Raw genomic sequence first — 22,635 nt, forward strand, 5'->3', positions numbered from 1 at the left:
ATGTGTGTGCAGCCACTTCAGATAAATGTGTCCTGGGGAGAGGTACTCTAGAGGTTTGCTCTGCCCGCAATAGCCGTCCAGGAGCTGCAGCCTCTGGGTCTGGGTCCGCTCTTCTTTGTGCACCGGAGCATGGCTATGGCTTGGAACTGGAATTTCTGTTTTCAGAGTCATTCAGATGCTTGTGATATTTCTGCTGTGTTCTTGAGCTCTGGAAGCTATCTGATGTACAGATACGTATTGGATATGAATGGGTCTTATAGAGTGACTGCAAAATCACACTTGTACTGAGCAGATCTACTTTCCACTATTGTGGTTCTGTTTAAATGACGTGAATTCTGACTTTCAGTGTCTGAAAGATACTTATTCTTACAAAGAAAACATACATTTGGATGCTTTTTTATTTAGGAAGTGCAATGATGATAAAAAAAGTGAGTGGAATTTCATCTGAAAAAGATAATTTATCTGTAAGGAATGCGTTTTCCATTCTGAAGAAGTGTTTGCAGGTTCAAAAATCCCAAACCTCTTTCTTTTATAAGAGAACTTAAATTTGGCACAATCTTTATTTCTGTCGTTGGATAGAAATAAGAAAAGTGTATTCTTTCTCTTACTCATTGAAGTTTTCATTTGGCATGCATGAACTCAGATAGGTTTTCTGTTAAGCAGTTTGTGCTTATCAGCACTTTCTAAGCGTGCTCTGGCTGCCTATTTGGCATATTCTGCAGGAAATCACTATTACTTTGCTTTCTACTGGTATGTCCCAGGATTATGTGGGAAATATATACAGCACAGTAATTTGAGGGATTGGCAGTGGTGGAATAAATGAGGGACAACTTCCAAGTTCAGTATCTTCATTTACCATTCATAAAATGGAGAGATGATGGAGGAAGAAGTGTTAGCAGTTAGAAAGAAAATGTTTCTCTTCATAGGCAATTTTACCATTGTGACTCTTTCTTTTTTGGGAGCTGTTTCTCAGTGGAGTTCATGTGGTGTTGAACTTGCCCCATTTACATGCTGATCAAGGGAATGGAAAAAATGCTTAGCCTTATTAGATGTTTTTTAAACAGCTTTCTATTTCTAGTAAAGGTATTTATTAGGCAGATTTCTCTGTCATGTTTTGCCTCCCTCCATAATTGCTGCATACGGGTTTACTTATGGGAAGTCGTGTCCTAGCCCAGAATTGGTTCTGCTTCTGTATGGTCACTTGTAATGTAGATTATTCTGAACTGATGCTGCAATTAAGACACTGTAAATAGTAGAGCACTGTTAACAGCCGCCTTAATTTTAAAGGTATTTTATCTACTGAGCAAACTAACTGTAATTTTGCACCTGAATTCTGAAGCTCTAGCCTTATGAAAATAACTTCCATATTAATAATTAATATATTAAATGCAAACATTTTTTTATCATGAAACATAACCCATCTGCTAAAAGAAAAACATGACTGTGACACAACAAATGTATTTTTTATTTTCAGAGTTTTAACTTTATCTTAGTAAACTTTCTAAAGAACAACCTACATTAACTGGGGACGTGACACATCTTTTGACTTACAGGAAACTTCTTAAGATGCAAATCAGTGTTGAGTCTGGCTTTTTGTTTCTGAACCAAGAAAAATGTAGAGGCACACATCACTGGAAAGATTACCAGGGCTTCCTAGAATTTGATCCCCGGGTATTTTGTACCAACAGCATTTCTAGCACAGCATTGTGGATTAAGTTTTCCCCTGTGCAGAGAGTCATACTGATACCTCGACTAACCTAAACGTTGTCCTCTCCTCTCTGCACTGCAAGAAATGGTGCCCAAAGTAGAAGTGTTGTATTACTTAACTCTTCTGATACCATCAGAAGATCATCCACCCTCTGCTTATGATGATGATTATGAAGCATTATGAAACATGATGAAGATTATGAAGCTTAAAACCCTATTTAAAAACAGAGTACTTCAATCCTGGGATTCCTCTGTCCTGTAGGTGTTACGAGCATCAGATCTGGCGTGGTAATCTTTTTTTTTTCTTTTTTTAAAGGAGGAATGATCTTTAAAGTGATTAAAAACACCTTCAAAATCTTGCTTTATACATAAATAATCTACTTGAAAAGAAAACTAGTTGAGTCACCGAACTAAGTTATAACTTGCTTAGGTAACAGAAGTAGTCCACAGAACTACTCAGACCTCAGAGACAGGTTAGTTAGGGGGAAACACAGAGATGCACGTCCCTAGTTTTCATATATATGTTATGGTGGAGAATGTTGATCTGTTTATAATATTCTGCAGTGACCAGAGATAAACTGAAAATTATCTAGAGGCATGAAAAATTTGAAGAGGGATGCAGAAGAAGAGGCCTAATTATATAAAGAAGGAGACAGATGATTTTTTGATACGGTAAATTACCATACATGAGGCATGATGGACTGGTGGTGACCTAGAGCCTTGTCTTCATTTCCTGATAAAGCATGAATTGACTACAGAGGGAATTTGTGCTTTCTTACTTCATTCCTCCTTGAGAAATAAAACCGATTTGGTGCCCAATGGCATGATCTAGTATGACAATTAATTATTGATTCTAATGCAGATGTTAATCCTGAAGGCAAATAATGTACAGTATTTCCTGACATATGTTTCTTTCATATTTATGAAAACAAGCATAAAGTACAGCCTCCTTGAGGAGGGGAAGAAAGAAGTGTCACCCGCAAGAGGAAGGTGAACCTGGCCTATCTCTGGGCAAGAGGGCTCTAATGAAACCCTTGCAGTCTATGGGCAGCCCACTCTACTGCACTTAAAATGCAGAGGGCAGGTGGCTCTTCTTGATGCAAAGTACAACAAAACCAAGTACTTGGGGTAAAGGGGCAGTTATCAGTTAACCAGAATGGTTTATGTGCTCTGTCTCCCTGACTCGAGCCTAACTGAATGTTGCTACAGGAATGACTGTAACTGCTTAGATAGTGAACATATAGATAACGTTCCTTGAAATAACCAAACTCCTAAAATTTTGAGTATCATCATGTAAAAAAAGAACTAGGGTAGTCACATCCATTACAGTGCATGTTCCTTTCTTTCTACTCCCTTCAATAAGTAAAAGTGTGCTTTAATTACTTGGTAGAAACCATAGCTATCCAGCAACTGTAATGTACATTGCTACGTATTACTAGATGTAAATGCAAATGCCTGATTGTTTAAAGGCTTGGGATCTCAGCCTTTGAGAGGTATATTGTATACGTGATGTATATCTCACATGTATATGACACATGGACCGTGTATACTTTATATTACACATATACCATGTGTTACATTGAAATGCAGCTAAGATTCTCCTGCTCTGTGTTAACATTTTATGAAAACACTGAGTAAACTTAACTAATTTATGACAAAACATGTTTCTGAGATGAACTAATCAGTTTTGAATAGAGTAAGGGAGATGGAGAATCATACTTTATTGCAGTTTATTCAGTTTTTTTTTCATGTAGGCATTTAGCCCAGGTGTACCTTTACAAATGACTGTTAATATTGTTCTTGATTATAGAGACTGTAAAATAGAGATTAAGAGTAGCCCAGTGATTTACTAGAGATCATGCAGCAAGTCGGTGTTAGATACAGAAATAAAACAACTAAGGGAGTCTCTTTTTGATAGGTCCAAACTGCTTTTGTTTTCAAAACCATGGAATGTAAGCAAAAAAATATTAAGGTCCAAATATTTAACCTCTAAAGAAGAAAAATTTGGACACAGTGCAAGCAAATCTATTGCTATCGCCTGTCTTTACTCAGCTGCGGTATTCCAGGTGGTTGATCTGTATATGGGACTGAAAAGTAGATAATCAAGTTATGGTGGTTAGAAAGTTCTGAAACTAAACTGTGATCGATTTTTATGATCGTTGTTTCCATAGTAACTGAGTGCAGGTGAGTACAGTGTATGTAATGAGGTACTGACAAATTATTCACCTGAGCGTACTGCACTGTAGCTGTTCTACCTGTAACATAATATTTATCTAAATTAATGTTTATTGAAAACATATTTTGCATATCATCAAGATAATGAATTGTTGGCAAAATATTACACCATACAGAAGCCAAAAAATTCAGCAGTTGCAAAAATGTGAGTATATTAATATTTTTTAATTCATCAAATGTGCCAGGTATGTATTATAAATTCATTTCCTGGATATTTCAATTGTCCCATTGTATATGCACAATAATTAATACAGCAAAGTAAACTTTATAAAATACTTACAAGGTTCTTGTTCTCAAGAGCTTGCATCATACAGAAACTTGTATCTGTACTTAATTTCACATAGTTAACTAATGCAAGGACTTTGCTAGCGTAGATTCCAGTGTGTCACAGGAAAACTTCGTGGGACATAAAAAGTAAGGAACTGAAGACTGAAAGGGATGAATGTATCTTTAAAAAATATATAAAAAATTCAACAAAGTTGAAAAAGAGGAGGAAAAAAGGGAGCAAATGGTAAGACTGAGAAGTACCTTTGATCTGTCAGCTGGTTAGCAGGAAATAGACTTCAAATAAAGGGAGCTCTTTAAACAAGGTCCGTCCTTGAAATGTGTACCTAAGAAACTTAGATTTGTTAGAAAGAAACAGCTGATAGTGATTTCTTCAGGGCTTAGGTTGTGAACGTTGTATTGCCTGGGGTTTATGCAGATAAGTAAGCTAAATTGAAACCTTTTGGAACTACTCCTTGTATGAATGTAAGTGCTTTAAACGGCACACAGTACAAGTTCTGATACTTTGTGTCTGTGAACTAGTGTTGTAGTAATAAGCTGGAATAATGGTAATATAGAAGTGGGTCCAATGCTTGGATTTGGTGCTCAAACATTATCATCCTGAAGTCATACCTCTTAATACAAATGGTAAAACATTTTAAAATAAATAAATGCTTGAAAATAGGGTTCCCCAAAATGTTTTAAGCTAGTCACGTGTCCTTGAATTTTTGTATTGTAACAGCAAAGTATTTGCAGAGTGTTGGCTGTCATCTTTCTCATTACACAAGCCAAGCCTAGCTGAAATGCAGTTAACACTGAGTCTCTGCTGAAGCCAGCAGGGCTTAGCATTACAGGGACAGCACAAAGCGGACACACACTTGCAGAAAATACTACCACTTATTTTGCTCCTGCTGAATGCTCTGAAATGTCTAGTTCCTTTCCTGGACAACTGTGGAAGGAACTGAATCTATTTGATTGTTGTATGGTCAAGAAAATACCTCAGAAGGAACATTATAGGAGTGATACTGTTGGAAAATAAAAGATGCTTGCATTGCAAAGGTTAAAACAATTACACAAAACAGTAAGCTTTCAAAACCCTTCTTGACCCACTGGAAAATGTTGCTATCCTGTTTTTGTGGTTTTGGTCACCTTCAAGGAACTGAAAGATGATAATAGTAAGAAATGCTATTTTCCCATTACTTTCAGAGATAACTGTTATACTATTTAGTACACTTCAGTAAAATAGCATGTTATAGGAAATGATAATTTAAGATACTTGTTTAAATATTGAGGCTTTTTTTATTTACTTTTTCAGTAATTTATATATGCAGTCTACGTTTTAATGCATGTTATCTTCAAGTATAAAATGTTACAGAACTGGCAAATAGCACTGATTGTCTGTATCAAATGGCTACACCATTTGAGGAAATATTTCACTGCAGTTTCTTTGAACATGTGGCATATTTTTTAAGACATTTATTTTGTGTGGTCCTTTGCATTAGACTTCTACTTTCTTTATGAAATCAAATACTGACTAATGATGTAAATGGAGTATTTTTAATGATAAATAAGAAAGTGTCTTGTCCTTCACCAACAGTCAAATCTATCTTAAGTAATGTATGCTCTAGTTTTTCCTTTTCTTGCTCTCACTGTATGAGTGCAAACCTACTATAAAATCTTTTCACTGCAGCATCTTTGAAGTTACAGGGTGAGCTGCTACAAATAACAGCTGGCGACCGATGGAGCGGGCCCTGGCTTCCAGGGAAGGGGAATCAAAAGTGGAGTAATCAGCATATCCTGCTACTTATGCAAATAGCTGTGTTCTTTAGGTAGAAAATGCAAAGTCTCAAAACTTTTGCATTTTATTAAATTCATTTTAAGTAAACAGTTTCTGGTTTTAATTAGGGAGCTATAAGACTGTTGTCCAAACACAGCTGCCCTGCATAGTCCAGTTTAAAAAGCTGGAGTTCCCATGCAATATGCAGCTTAATGTTTAAAAAAAAAAAAAGAAAAAGAAAACACCCCCTGTACCTTCCTACGGAGCGGTGCTGTTTGCACCTCGAGAGCCTCATGCGCATCTTGGGGAACGTTTTCTGAATTGCCAGTCACTCCGTCAATCGCCTATGAATAACGGAGTTACAAAAGAGCAAATCCATTGACTCTCTGAGTTGCTACTAATCATTAAAGGGTTGAATATTGCCTCGTTAACATAGGTTACTGCTAGTTGTGTCCATTCAGCAGCACTAGGAGTGGAACTTTGGTTCATTAAAAGGATTGGAATTTTACTCATGTCCAGGTATGTAATGTGGAAGGTCTGAACACTAAAAAAAGAAAATAGTGCATTTTGTTTAGTATATACTTAAAAATGTATCAAAGAGAACATTTTTCTTAAGCAAGTCTGTAGAAGCTGCACATTGAAAAAGAGTAACAGTAGTGGAGAAAGAACAAAGTTAATTTTTGAATGAACCTTCAGTTTTGTAGCATACTTGGATTATGTAGGATTTCCGATTCCTGATTTTGAATCAGTGTTTGTAGCATTGATTTAAGTGTGGTGGACAAAAAATTAAAATTATAAATAATTCAGCTTCAGTTGCCGTCAAAGGATTAAAGTGTCTGTGTTGAATTCCTTGGACAAGTCAGTATGCAGTAATGAAAGGAAAGTTAAATAATATATAAGACACAGGTTGCACTCTAGCTGCAGAATTCTTCTTTATAGTGTGAATAAGGTCTTTAGGCTATATTTAAAACTAGACCAGAAGTCTAGTTTTAGAGTTTATTTTATTTTATCATTCATCTAAGAAAACTGAAAATATGAATAGACTTGTGGAAATTAAAGAATAATGCCTCTGAATGCTAACTTCCATCTTCAAGCTACAGGATGTGCTAAAAAAGTCCTTAGAGTCTGCTTTAATTCCACAGCTGCAAATGACACTAATCATAACTACATTTTTTCCCCACTAGTAAGGTGTAATTAAACAGAAAACTTAATTCCAGAGATATCTTTAAATACTTCCACATCTTGTTTGTAAGTTGGATGCTTCCAGTTCAGCATAGTCTGTCAAATATTAATGTGTTTTAATGGAAAATGTTCACTTTAGAGACAGCCTTTTGCTTTTAACAAGGCTTTTTTGAATGTTAAGCTTTTTAAATCAAGCTCAAACTGAAGTTATAAGAAAAAGAATTAAGGAAATTGTGAGTATAACAGCTAAATTGCATGTTAAGCATGTAACATTTTCCATTTTGAGTGTACACTAATGCAGAATGATTCTGTAACCACTTACATATACCTAAGATTATGTTTTTAATCTCCCAGCTATTGCAGCTTTAACCTACAGCTAGACTGACATTGTGCTTCAGATTGGCTTTCTAGACACTTAAACTAGATTAATACTTTTTGCTCAAAGTTCTTTGAATTTTGTTTTTACAAACTAAAATTCTCCAACCTTTGCACCTCAAGAGAAGAAAGAAATATTTTAACATAACTCAAAGGCATCTAATTCACAGTGCTTGAATGCTTATAATCAGCAAAAATATTTATATTTTGTTTGGAATTCCAAAGTTTTGCTGTAGGAAGACAGTTGGCACTTACCTTTATTTGGCTTTGTAATTCTGTTCTTGTTTGAGTTTCAAGCACAGCAAACAAGATAAAGAACTGATGTTCATATCCATGGGTTCAACCACGGTCAATGATTTTTATTTTTAAAGCTACTGCTTTTAGAAAGAGGTAGGCAAATGCTTATTGCAATAGGAAATGATTCTTCAAACTTTTGTGCTAATTGGCCTGCGGGGTTTGGTCGTGGCTGTAGAAATGTTCTGCACAACACTAGGTAAATTTCTGTTCATTCAAATTCTCAGCAGTTTTTCTGTAATTTTAAATGACCAGGATGGAGATGGGAAAGGAATCCAGCTCTTTTATGTTCTTACTGCTGTTTCCAAGCCTGATTTCAGGCATCTCAAACTGGGCAATATAATCTTGGTTGCTTTGAAGAATGTAACTTTTTCAGTGAGGATCACAGATTTCATTTTAACAAAATTCCAGAAGGGATTTCTTGGTGTCCAGTCTTAATGCAGAGAGGGTTGTGTAATTAGTTGTTTAATGCCCATTCTTATCTTTGGATAGGAATTGCCAATTCATGACTTGACCTGCATAGAAATGCCACTATTCTGAGTGCACTGGCAGTCTTGGTTAGGGTATCTGTAGGCCTGAGAACAGGCTGCACACAACACCCTGTCAGTTTATGAAACAGATCCCATGTCATATTGCTGCCTTTTAAAAACGTTTTAGTTTATGTCAGATGTAACTAATCTATTTACAAAAATGTTTGACAAGTATAATGCATAGAAAACTTGGGTCTTGAGTTTAAGCACTGAAACTATGCAAACATTTTGTGATAGCCAGCTGTCATTTAATAGCTTAGCAATAATTCATTGGTCTTCCCATTAATTTCTTTTTTGTTTGGTTGGTTGTTTTCTTACGTGTAGCATATGTGAAGTAGCCAGCAAATGAGAGTTTTATCACTCAGATACAGTTTGACATTTTTAACACTTTTCAAACTTTACAAAGATCTGTTTACCATATGGTGTAAGTGGGTGTGCAGGAAACGACACTGTTTCATGAAGTCTGATCATACTGTACTACTTTTCCATGAGCCAAGCATGAAAGTTTCCTTTTAACGGTGTACTGAGGGCAACCCTTTGAAGCATGGGTGTGTAAGTTTGGACAGTAACATTTATGTTTCAGTGCTTCTGTAGGTGACCTTTTTTAAAAAAAAAAAATATTTAATGCCTTACCTTTCCTTATCTAAGTTTGTCCTCAAAAATTTGTTCCACATTAATTTTGCAACATGTGAAAGGAAGTAAACAGAAAGCAGGATTTATTTATACAAATTTTTCATTCTTGCAGTAACCAGTTATTATTGCTCCTGTCCCAAGTATCCTATTTCCTGTTTACATTCTACCTTTTCTTTTTAAAGGTGCTGCAGAATTTTGTGGCAGTTCCACAATCTTTGAACTGAAATCCTTATGTCATTAAGTTGAATTAGTTACAATAGTTTATTCAGAGCTAGGGTTTTGTAGCTTTCAGGGACATTAAGATAGTGTTTCCAAATATTGTTCTGTATTTACATACAATTCTGGTTTACTTCAGCTGCTTTACTTCAGTTAGAAATAGCTCTTCATATGAGGAGGAGAAGCCTTTAATGCATCTTTGGCAAACTCCGTCTCGCCTATGTTTCAAATGCATGTTGTAGCAGCACTAATAAAAACATGAGGCTGAGCTTAGACTGGCAGCTCGTGCTCGTTCCCACGGCAGGCCAGAGCTTCTGCTTCTGTTCAAACAGCCATTTAAAAGTAGAAAAGTACCTGTGGGTAACCACTTCTCAAATTAAAAAATCATTTAAAAGCCAAAAGAACAGCATTTTTCAACAATAAGTGTTTTTACGTATGTTCACAAATGTTTAATACACAGATCCTTTTTTTAATTACAAGAACCTATCATACATCTCTTTGAAATTATGTTTTAATTTTATCTCCTGATTATCAGGTAATTAGCAGCTTGATTAATTTTTTGAACAAAAATATTGATCCAGAGCTAAAAATTTAAGAGCAGTTTTGTTTATTTTCTTAAGTTTGCTCTTGGATATTTAGTGCCTGGCAATGTCTGTGACAATGGCAGTACCCTTTCCTTACTAAGTAGGGTCTATAATAACTACTCCAAAGAGTGGCCTAAACAGGGCCTGTTGGGCCATATCTGTAGTTTATGAAACTATATAATTTCACAAAATGCAGTTCCCAAAATATATTTAAAAATGAGTGCTTAGCATGTGAGTTTCGTGGCATAAAGATTTTAGTTTTGGTAAACCATACTGAAAATTGCACATCTTGTCTGTTCCTTTAAAACAGATAGTATCTTTATTACTTTGTAAAGCAAAGGCAGGAGGAAGACGCTCTGGGTAAAATAATGCATGTCAATCTACATTACGGAGATAGCGCTTTGCAATATTGCAGCCTCCTGGCACCAGCGCTCAGGAAGTCATGACAGTTTGTGCCACCAGTTGTTTTTCATATTCGACCTATCTGGTCCCGATGAGGGTGCCTTGCAGGCCGGTGTCCGCGCGTGTCCCCAGCCCTTCCGCTCTCTCCGCCTCGCGCGCTCCCGCTTCCCGCAGGCCGCCTGCAGCCGGGCCTTGCTTGGCCTTACCAGGTGAAATAGCAGCCCCTGCGCTGCTCGCCGTAAAAGAAACAGTTCCAGCCTTGCTGCTGGGCAGTGCAGAACAAAACCCTGAGAAAGAGCGTCTGAAAAACGCACACCCACTTGTGGCTGCCGTGCCCCGGTCATGCTGCGCCGTGCCCTTGCTTTGTGCCTCTCTTAAGGCCCTTCTCACCTCATGCATTTATATTAAAGAGCGATATTTATGGTGTCTTGCAAGATCCTTTGCTTGTAGTCCACTAGTTTTACTTGTAAAAGTTCATTTTAATGCACATCTTTTTTAAAACTTCCTTTTAATGCACATCTTTTTCCAAATTGAGATGCTCAGAGTTTGCTATCAGTTGTTACTTGGTTAAACGTTGTGTGAGCTTTTTTGACAAAACTGTAGACTACTTTGAGCTTTTATTAAAAGTACATCACTTCACACGAATCCTGTAAAATCTATTTCCCATACTGTGCCAATGGCACTATCTGTGCAAATATATTTTTTGAGACAAAGTAAACTTTGAGATATGAGTTCCTGTTAAGTGATCTGGTCAGTAACATGTTGAAGTTACCTGATGTTCAGTGTAAGTTTAATATTTGCTGCTGTTAATTAAAGATAGTTTTTAATATTTGTAAATTGGAAGTAGATTCAGCCATTATTGGCTTATTTGCAATGTGTATAAAATCATGAGAAAAACATTTTTTTGGTAAAAACATCTTCAGGGCAAAATTAAAGAACTAGTGAAAACTGATAGTTCAGCATTTCACCTACTCTCCAAACAGGTATTTTTGTGTGCAGATAATCTGTATGGTGATAGCTCCTTCCAACTGCAGTACAGTGTTTGTGCGTGTTCTTGGATCCGTATGAGATTTTGCTTTCTGCTACTGTTACCATTGAGTCTGGAACTAAATGTGATATGCAGTAATGCATGCCTCACCCGTTGCCTTTTTCAGATAAGAAATAACATTCTGCTTGGGAAATGTACAGTAATCCTCTATTTCCATCGACTGTTCTCATGCAAATTCAATGCATATTCTCCTATTCAGTAACCACTTTCAGCTTCCATTCATTGTACACTTTAAAAATCACTGGAAGCTGGATGAACTTCATGCACCTCAGAACATCAGGCCAACATGGAAGCTTTTCTGTAAAATGTTTTTGATGAGCGAAATTTTACAGGCCACCTGAAAAGTACCATTTGAATTTTAAAGCTAATTTTAACTGACTGACTTAAGTAGTAGATCTTTCCCCCACTCTTTGCATCTCATATTTCTGCATCGCTCTTTAAGACTCTAGTCATTTTCACACTTTGAACACCTTTGTTACCAAAGAAAGAAAATAGTTTGATTATAGAAAGTCTTTGATATAGTATCACCTGTCAAACTTAAGTTTAGCATCCGATATAAAAATATCAAGATCAAATTAATTTTGTTCTGGCTGCCAAAAGATGATTTCTATTTATAGGCCTTCTTAAAGTCTACACATGAACAGTTCAGTGTATAAGAATTGTAATTATGTAGTTTCAAGGTACACACTGTCAAACTCAGGAATTGCATTGCTCTGATTACTCATGCACTGGTCCTCAGTTTGAAAGTTTTATTATTTTCTGCATTCCTGTGCATCAAGGAGACACCTTTCAGATAATTATTAAGTCTATCAGAAGCTTCTGTGTGTTTCAAGAAATCTTGGCTTAAAACAGAGCTGATTTGCCATCCAGCTATCTCTTTGATACAGGGTGAGGGACTGACCTTCAAGTAAGTGCACCTTGTTATATGTCTTTATGAAAACTGGCAGTGTGCAAGACTTTTCATTTAAGCATAACTATAAAGGAACTTTATTATGAAGGTGTAGTTAAAATATTCATCTTGGTTGCTGTAAAAGGCCTATAAGCTCTATTTTATTCATACAAGGAACTATACAGTTTTTACAAGATGACTGTTTAGTCATCTTTACCAAAAATTTCCAATAACATTGTTTTTTTTTATTTATTTGTATAAACACTTTGATATCTTTATGAAAATTGTCTTAATTAATAACACAAACATACAGCTACTAGCCTAGTCTTCCTAATAAAACTTTTCTTTAGTTTCACTACATTTTAACAGAATTTCTTGCTTTTCACCTCTGATGCTGAAAACACTCTTTTCTGGTTGAAATATGATTTTTTTTTTTCATTTCCAGATTGTCGCATATTATTCCAGTTTTCAGAAATACTGAGAAGAACCCAGTGTATACACAGTTCCTGTCTACCCTGCTAGAAGAACTGCATTTCAAAAATGAGGATCTTGAAAGTTTAACAAGAATATTTAGAAAGGACAACTTACCTGAGCGGTTAGTCAATTTAAGTAATTATTTTTAAATTTATTTTATTAATAATTTTTAATATTTTCATTTTTAATGTGACTTTTGCATTTCAGCTAACAAGATTTTTATTTTTCAGTGTTTTGTAAGCATGCACTGTAACTACAGATCATATCTGTCAGTTAAAAGTACTGCGTAAAGTACATTTTAAAGTGAATAAGTATATATAGTATGGAAATTAGTGTTGTCATTTTGTCACTTACCGTAAATGCTAGCTGCTGATTACTTATCGTTTTAATCTTTTGATAATATTTAGTTGGTTTACTGCAGTTTTGGGAGGAATTTTTGCTAAACTTCTACTAGGACTTCAGGAAAACAACAACAAAAAAATCTGTGTGGCTACAACTAACTTAGCAGTTTCATTTTTTTTATTAAAATGATTGTTATATTTAGTCTTCAATATATAAGATGAAGTGTTCAAAAATACTTTTTTGAATTATATTACTTTGCATTCTGGATCGGCTGAAAAAGCAAAAGCCTTATTTATACCAGATACAACATAATATTATATAATTAGGTTGTTAATATCACTGACCACACTCCTTTGTTTCCCACAGAACAAGATGGTCACCTTAACGTCTCCTGCTGTCCAAAAGGGTGGTATGGAGAATAATGTATCTTCAATGGTTGGGACTTTAATTTTTATGAAAAATGAAATTGTGTTGATTGTACTTCTTGCCCTTTTGCATTCATTTATTTCCTATGAGCAAGAATCTCTAAATCTTTCAGAGACACCGAATAAAAAAGCACTTTTCAGCATATGCATAAAGACCAGTTAAGGTCTGAAAAGTGCTAGTTTAAAAGCAGCTTGTTTATTTGTTTTCTTTGCTTTTTAAAACTTTTGGTCACAAATTTTCTACTGGAGTTAGGGAAAGAAAGGAAAAAAATAATGTTTGCATTGAGGAGTAAGGGCACTGCTGCTGGCATCTTTCCTGTTGAGTCAGTGCGTGCAATAGTATTCTCCACGAATAATGACAGCACTATTGAAATATATCTGGATTAGAGCCTGTTAACTTCTAAGAAAAAGGAAAGTCTTTTAAATTTGTGTAAAACTTATTTTTAAGCAGTAATTGATAATAGTTTTATGAATTTAAAATTGTGCTTTAAAATACTTTCTTAATAACAAAAGACTTGATTTTTGGCTTTTGTAGTCATTTCATTTACAGTAGTTATTTTGTTTAGATTGAGAGTTTTTTGACTTGTCTCTATTACTATATAATTAGAAAATGCAATTTAAAAATAGTCCACTTTTAATTCTTAGTGATTTTGTAAGTTGGTGTATTTTACAGTTCTCAGTTATTACCACTAGGTCCTTGAACAAGCTTGAAAAGAAAGCGTACCTGACAGTGCTTAGTCTGCAGTCAGTGGCCTGTCTAGATAAGATTTGAAGCAGCACCAGGACTGCTGCAGCCCCGTTGGGAAAAAAATATATATTTTTTTTGCCTTTTGCCTTGTTTCTGTACTTGGATGCCAAAAGGAAACTCCGCTTGTAAATGTTTTTTTCCTGCATAATTTGGGCCAGAGATAAATGTGTTGATATCCTCACACATTAATCTGTGCAGCTTTGTCCCTGGAAGCTCCACTGTACCGCAGAGCTTCTTCAAGTGATGCATGGCTTCTCTTAACCTACCTTGTAATGGGAAGTCACGTTCAGTTTAACCTGTAAAGCAGTCGTTTAGAATGAGGAGACGCATAAAGCAGAGCTAAAGCTGTATTTTCTAAGTATGCAATATGAGAAAAAAAATCCATCACATTTAGAGTTTCTGATGTCAAATTCATAAGAATGCATGATGTAATTTAGGTAGAAGATGCACCATTTTGTATCGTGCTGGAAAGCTTCTTTCTTAACCATATATGCAAAGAAGGTACAGGACCTCATCAAAAGATGAGCTTATAGACAACTGAGCAATGAGTAAGATACCCTGAGTAAAATGTAAATCTTGCATGTAAATCTGATCTAGGAAATAGAATATATCAGGATTTCTTTTATTTATTACTTTGCTATAGATTCCAAGTGAGCCCGTGTTGTGTTCCATGCATCAGTTTACCTTGGGGCATAAAGATGATAGCTACCCCATGCCAATGCTGCTATACTGACTACACTTGGAAGGAGATACAAGCGTATCTCATACTAGGAATGTGACTATGTTTCATCAGATTCATTGGCACTCATTTGAAAAGTTTTTACATTTCCTGTCAGCTTAGTGGTGTGATTTTGTTAGTTATTTTTAGGCTTGCTCTTCAGCATTTACTGTGTTGGAAACAGTTGAACTTGTAATATGAATAGGTCACAGGCCCAAAGACCTCTTTATTGGGCTTCACTGTAGTTGCTTTCACTATCTGCCTTAGCAGCTGAAAAAAAAAAAAGTAAGTTTCCATTATTTTTGCCTCTCCTTGGCTGCTGTGCTGTTACCTCACTACTATTCCTTGATGTGGGGGAGAAAAAAAGAATAACTATTGTTCTTCCATGACCTTTTTCACCAATCCAGAAGAAAGAATTTTATAATACATTGGAAATAACTTGAAGGTATATTATTTCTTACCCTTAATGAGTCCAGCTCCCTTAAACTTGATTGAAATATGTGTCAGTAAATGTAGGAATTGTTCATACACCCATTACTTTTCAATAGCAAAAAGGCCATAGACTTACCTAAAAAGGCTCTTTTGTACCACGAGCCTTTACCTGTTCTGCAAACAGCGCAACATGAGCATCAGAGGACAAGTTCATCCAACCAGTTTGCATTGGCAAATTTTGTAGCGGCTTAACTCAGTAAAAATTTTCAAATCTAGCCTTCATTTGTGAACTTAAAACTAGTTTTACACAACTATCTGTCCTTTAACATGCTTTGCTTTCTCAGCCCACCTTTTTTTTTTTTTTTTTTTTTTCCCCATTTTGGTTAATGTTTGCAGGCACTTTGTTTACTCATGGCCATGCTGCTCTACTTAGTGTTTTTCCTTCCTATGTTAGCTTAGTGGGTGAGAACAGGCGACGCCCAGCTCAGTGGTGGGTTTGAGCCTTATCTCGGATGGGCTGAATTTCTGTCTCTTGGTTGTCAACTGCAGGAGAAGCTACATGCACTGCTCTGGGGCTGAGGGCAGGTGGGACCTGAGCCCCTTCCGAACGGCACCACAGAAGGCACAAGTAGTTTGCAAAGATCACCACACTTCCCATAGAGTGAAAAGATCATAAAAGTGAAGCCTATTCCAGTGACCACACGATGCATCCAAGCTGGCCTGAGAGGGAACTGGTAGCAAGCAAATACAGTATGATAGGGTTTCTTGTAGTAGCAGAAAAAAAACAACTTCTGTGGTATTTTCCTCCCTCAGCATATGCACAGAAGAATGCTTTGTTTAGAGCTTGCAGCAAAGCCTGCCTCGTGCTGCTGCAGCGTCTCAGCATCAAAGGAGAAATGCGCGCAATACCCCTTGCATAGTGGAGATTCAGATTCCTCATAGAGTTTTCTACAGATACAATGAAGTAAACTCACATTAATAAAAGCACATTTACAGAGAAAACCAGCAATTCTTGTTATTCAGAGCAGTCTTTTGTATTGACCAAAGCGGGTGAACGAAAAGCTTGCATATCTTATTTTCACCCTACAGTTCAGTTCTAGGCCCTGTAACCACCATCACTTCATGTCCTGTGCTCTGTAACACCACTTCTACCACAAAGCCCCTTGCTGCTACCACTCCTCCTCATGCCCTGCTGCACTAACAAGGCTGTCCTGCAAATCTTGCTGGTGGATCTGTGTCCTGCGCCTCTTTCCCCAGCTCAGAGGAAGCTGGACTCTACAACGTGCAAGAGAGGATGAGACAGTACTGCTGGACCTTCAACAGCTGAACAGAAAAGAAGAACTGATGCACACCAGGGAGAAGAAAAAGGAATAGAGAAGTGGAAGGAGCTAGTCATACTTTCAAATTTAGGTATCCAACCTCAGCTACCTGCCTGTCAACTGAGGTCCTTCAGCAGAGGCTCCCGAAGTTGTACCTTGACTCGCTGTGTGAAGCAGGTGGTATTAATGTCTCTTCTCTTACTCCCTGGTGGTAGAAATAAAGCAGATATAAATCAGCAAAGAGCTTGGACCATACTACACAGGCTAGCCCTAGAAATATATTTGTTAGCAAAGCATGACATAAAACAACACAGAACAGGAAAAATTCTAAGCTATCTGGTCCTATCATTCATTTATTTCGATGCCTGCTTTTCCATTTTACAACTGTTTCTCAGAATTTTTCCATAGCCTGTAAGAGTTATAACCAAGAGAAGTGAAGTCAATGGGTGTATTGACGAAAAAAAATCATGCTGGTGTTGAAAGCACTTTCAGGAGATGTTACTGTAGTTCCAGACTTGGCCTACACGCTTTCCATCCATGTTTACTTGTGCAGTGGCTTAAGAGCATCCAGTACTGTGGGTGGAGTTTAGCTTGATCTCACTAGGGTAAAATGCAGTGGTGAATTGTCATTTCCAGTAGTCATTAAATATTGAAAACATAGAACAAGCCTCTCTTTGGCAAGTCTTAAGTTTCCAGAAGTGGCAGATGGTATATAAGGCAGGGTTAGGCACTTGTAAAACACTGTGTTTTAAATTGCATGTCTCTACCACCTGACAGCCCGTCCTCTGCTCCGAGTCAGAGCATTTCCTAATGCCTTCCATTAGCCCAGACCCAAAGCTGTGCTGCTAGAGCCTTCCCCTCGCCTTGCGCTCCTTCCAGAAGGTCTTCAAGGAGACTTCATGGGCAGAGGCATTAGTATATTTTTGCAAGCCATGATAAGCTGCATGAACTGCATCCACAGATTACAGCAGAAGGCAAGCAGCACCGTTACAAGCCACGTTGATTGGTACCATTACAAACTACATTAAAAAAAATATTATTTCTGATACTTCTTTGAATCTTACATTTCACGGGGTAGGTAACCAAATTGAATGCTTTGAGTGGGACAGTGGCAATTTCAGAAACAGTCCTAAAATTTATTTAGGATATCCTACAATTTAGTTATAATTGGATGACTTTGTATGCAGCTTTAACCAGCCACAAACATTTAGATCAGGATTTACATCATAAATCTTGCCTTTTTGTTCTAGTCAAATGGGAGTGCCTACAAATCAGATTAATATAATTAAACAGTACAGTAGTAAAAGAAAAAAAGAAAACATAGTATTATCTAAGAAGCCAGAACAAACTTGCTTACAGCTGCCAGCCAAGATCTGACTCATCTAAGGTATTTTATAGCAACCATATGCTAGGCATATCTATCTCACCTATTATGCAAAAAATGATAACGTTTTCTAATCAGGATTTGCCACTGAGCAGGATTTTCCGTAAACATATCAGTATTGCAGGCGCTGTCCTCCGTCAGAGGAAAGCCTGTTGGAGATGCTTGTGATTTGTTAATTTAACAAATAGAATGAATGGCTGCAAATCTGTGGCTAGTACTGATTCAGCAAGGCTGGCTGTTGCTCAGAGTGTAGGTATGTTAATCTGTCAGATTAATCTTAATCTGGTAGTCACAGTGCTAAAACATGATTTAGCAATTCTGTTTTAGAAAATAACTTAAGAATATCCAGAGCTCTTGTGGCAGTTCTTGTGGAGAATGACATACTCTAGAAGCAGGCACTACCATGTGATACATTCAAAATACTGCCCTGTGACAGCGCAAGCAGAGTTGCATTTGTACACTAGATTTCCCTGCATAACCTGGAGCCAGGGGGTGAATTCCTGTCTCTACAAACGACAGAAAATGAAGATTAAAAAATAAGTTTAAAATTATGAAAGCTTTCTGATAACAATGTGGTTGATTAAAAGAAATCATTGCATTTTAAAAAGAGCAGACAGCACTTTCTGTAAACCCCATTGTCTGTTTTTTTATTTATTTCTTTAAGTTTTACATCTAGTTTACTTGCACACAAAGCTGCCTGAGCAGTTTACCTCTTTCCATCTTACAGGAATCCTTCTTGGTAGGATACTTAGGCAGACAAGGACTGGTCAAAGGCCCTTGTACTCCTCGACCTGCACTGCGGCATGAGAACAGTTCAAAGGAGGGAGATGAGAGATGAAGCTGCAGTCCCTATGTTTTCTTCTAACCTGCAAAGGACAATAGTTTCATTGCTTAAGGAAAAATGAAGAAGTTCATATTGACACAAAAAAAGAGCATATTTTTCCTAATAATTATATACTTGTCTAGAGATCTTGATCTCTCATTTTATGAATAGGTGCCCTTCGTTTAAAAGCTTTTTTGAGTTCATTCTTTTATGACTTCAAATTCTGAACTGTAGGCTGTCACCAAATAAAAGTAGATATTTTTGCTCCTTAAGATCATGGCTTATAACAAAGTTTCACAAGTATAAATTTCTTCCAAAGGTCATTTGAAAACTCTGCAGAGAACTTTGCAGATGCGTTAACCTTCAGCGGCTCTAAGTCAAATACATGTCATTGCTGCTAGCTATTCACTTCTGAGATCCTCCCAAGCTCTGCTTTTTTGTACACTGAACTTCTGATGTGTCTTGTTTTTCTTCTATAACCACAGCTGTGCCCTCTTCAAAAACTCACAATCTCAAAATGCTAAACTGACAGGCTCAGTGTCAAACCACACACCCCAAGCAGCAAGCAGTGCTGAAGAAAAACAGAATCACGCTTGAAGAAAAACAGAAATCACACAAATTGTTTCCAAAGAATGAATCTGAAACATGTTCAACTTGGAGCAGCCATTCTCACTTAAGAAATCACATAACATTTAATAGCCTAGTTTTTGTGCTTATTTACTGCACGTGTAAGCAGAGGTTGTCCACTGAAAGAAGAGATGAATTTGAACAATTCTCTGTATTTGCTTAGGGTGAAATCCATCTCTTTGAACTGTGCTGGGCCTTGCTCTAGCACTGACACGGGGCTCTGTGCTTGCTGAAAAGCTACCCAGCGGGTAGGCTGGGCTTCCTAGGGCATGCACGGCTGGCACGGCTTGGAGCCCACGCATTTCTCGACAAGAGCACTGGCCAGCCGGACAGCAGCGAAGCTGGATCCCGACGCTTCCCCGATCCCCTCTGAAGCACGAAGACATTAGTATCCCTGCTTTGAGGGAAGGGATTTGAACACAGGGCATCAAAGTAACTCGTCCTTTACTTCATGGACAGGCTATAGCAGCACTCACAGCTCTTCCACCACTAGGTCTGTGCTGCAAGGCCCCCACTATGGGACTGACGGAAACAAGATTGGGGCTACAAGGGTCTGACATTAAGGTGTCAAATACTAGTAAGTTGTCTTAGCAGTAACGCTGTGAGTAATGTAGAAGAATCTACAGTGATGTTGTGCAAGGAGTGACATGGAGAAGCAGCAGGGACAGTAACTTTCATGCTGCAAAGACGTGCAAGACCAGCTAGCTGGTTTCTTACTTCATTGGGTGTCCAGTTTCAATGCAGAATCGAGTGCACTTTGCAAGATGCTGTCACCTCGTCTCTACAGCTCATGATTTGTCATCACATACAGGAAAAAAATAAATCAGAATGACTAAAATTTAAAAGCACAGCTACAAATACACATATTTAGCAGCCTTGAAGGCTCTGCAAACATACAACTGCACAATGACACTGTCATGCAGTTTCACTCAAAGAGGTATCGTTATTTTTATCTGGTGATTCAAAGGTAAAACACTGACCTCCAGTTTTGGTACTTGACCACTGATCTTCTGTAAAGATCTGTGAGAGTAATACTGGGTTCTGTGTTATATCATTTATATTTTAAGGAGGCTGAGTCAAAAGCTGGCTTTTTTCCTAGCTCATCTCTATCCGATAAAGTTGTATTCGAGAGTGATGTTGCCTGAAGCAAAGCTGATAAAGCCACCAGTACTAAGAAGTGTGGGTTGGGTTGGGGGGAAACTGCAACAGAAAAGATATCTATCTTTACATCCCTGTTTCCTTTACAGATTGGAGGAAGGAAGTTCCCCTCAGGTTAGCCCAGGAGCAGCTTCTCGCATAAAGCCTGAGAGCTAGCACAGATAGACATGCAATTTCCAAGAGCCACAGGTTTTTAGAAGTACTGATTTCAGTATTTCACAGATATTTTTACCTTGTCAGGTTTTTCCTACACCTAATGCAACTGAAAGCCTTTCATTACAAACTCACAACAACCTACCGCAACTTTCAAGGCGGCACTCTGGCCTCCCGGTCACCCCACCCTGGTTCCTCTCCGCACTTGGCTCCTGCCGCTTCCCTTTTCTTCCAAACCTTGGCTACTCTGCCCCTTCCCAGCCAGCTCGTTGGGTAGCAGGAGGAGGCAGATGGCAGATGGGCCCCCCTCATGCAGCTCCGCAAGAGAGGCCGCGGCGTCTCGCCTTGAGCCTGCTCGCGAGCAGCCCTCATCCAGGGACAGGGCCAGCCGCAGCCGGGAGTTCTTGTGCAGCTCGTTTCTAAAACAGCTACGAATCACCTGGCAGCTAAAGCTGGGCCCTGTGCAGCGCTGCTTAACATTTTTTTTAATGCAATTTATTTATTCAGAAGAGGCCTGCTTGGTTGAAAATGAAACCTTTGCAGGAAAAGGTTGGTTTTGATCAATTTCTCAACTTGAAAAAGTATCTAAATTGTCAGTATGCTTCACTTCACATTTCTAAATAACAAAAAAAAAAGTTTAAAGTGACTTTTCATTTTAATGTGAGTACATTTCAACTCAACTGGTTTCCTGATATCTTAGCATATTTTAGTCTACATACTTATTTTTCCAGCTGAAGTTTACATTTTAAGTTTAGGTTATGTAAATACTCAAATGTAGTTTTCATTAATAATACTACAATATTTTAAAAGTAATGCGATGCAGTGGCTATATTTAAACACAGTTTGTGGTCATGCAATTTGGATCACCGTGAATCACGAACCTTCCCTCCTTACCAGCTCACTGCCCCATGTGCTTTGCTGTCCGCTGCCAACTACCAGCCACCTTTAAAGATTTCTCCAGCTTTTCTTTCATTAGCTTGTGGTTTGGTGGCCACCACCAGCAGTGCTCAGACCCCTCTGTCCCTGCTGTGTTCCTGGCTCAAAGTCTGCAGAGTGCAACCATCTCCCTTCTCACTGTCTTACCCACCCTGCTCCACCTCCTGCATCTCTGGCCGCAGCTTAACCTTTCTGTACATCAAAAAAGCTACCGGCAGACAAGAAGATACACAAAAACAGTCCAGATATCTCAAAGATTTCATCATTCACAATTGAGGTCAGAGCAAATGACCTGTTATAGTCTCTCTTACTTTAGAGTGCTTGACCTCAACATATTTAATCATTTTGAAGAACAAGTGGAAAGGTTAAGTCAAAAAGTTAAAATGGGCACATCTATAAACAAGACCCAAATCTGGTGTGGAACACTTAGGAAAAGCTGGCCCAAATCAGCCTTTTATTTGGTGTGGGGTATATTTATAGCATCAGCAACATCAGGGCAAAGATATACACCAATTGATGTGGAAAAATGTGGTTTACCAACTCCTTTTTCCTGCAGCTCTGAGTAGGGTGGAGATTATTTCAGTCCACTCTACAATTCATTTAAATTAGACAAAAGTGTGAGGGGAGTCCAACAGCACCCATCACCAAGAATGCAAACTTACATGTTGAGCTTAAAATGCAAGTTCTACCTCAAAGAGATTTTTCTTTTGCAAAACAGTGAGGTGTTGGCTGTTGGTGTCAGTGAAAGGCTGGTCTGTAGGGTGCTGGGAGCCGAGATGCTATTTCTGGCTCTGCTGCTGATAGAGTCCACGTGCCTGGCTGAGTCACTCCACTACCCTTTCACTTTCCTTTTCTGTGAAAAGAGGTTACCCATCTTTGGAAAAAGCTTTGAAATTGATGCTGAAACTGCCAACTGATAATCTTTTTACATAAGTGCTCAAGTGGTGAACCACTCACTTC

The 22,635-nt window shown here is 37.7% G+C and overlaps 1 protein-coding gene across 1 annotated transcript in view; it reads left to right on the plus strand.

The window, feature by feature from the left end:
* Positions 1-13,805, plus strand: part of RPAP2 (RNA polymerase II associated protein 2) — a 32,585-nt gene extending 18,780 nt beyond the window's left edge. Inside the window, exons 13-14 of the mRNA XM_026038023.1 lie at positions 12,582-12,731; positions 13,319-13,805. Coding sequence (XP_025893808.1) covers positions 12,582-12,731; positions 13,319-13,337 — 169 coding nt within the window. The 3' untranslated portion in view covers positions 13,338-13,805. The remainder of the gene's footprint in view (positions 1-12,581; positions 12,732-13,318) is intronic.
* Positions 13,806-22,635: the final 8,830 nt, after the last annotated feature.

Source organism: Nothoprocta perdicaria, unplaced genomic scaffold (genome assembly GCF_003342845.1).
Source record: "Nothoprocta perdicaria isolate Ctin4 unplaced genomic scaffold, notPer1 scaffold_20, whole genome shotgun sequence".
In the NCBI taxonomy this organism is placed as follows: Eukaryota; Metazoa; Chordata; class Aves; order Tinamiformes; family Tinamidae; genus Nothoprocta; species Nothoprocta perdicaria.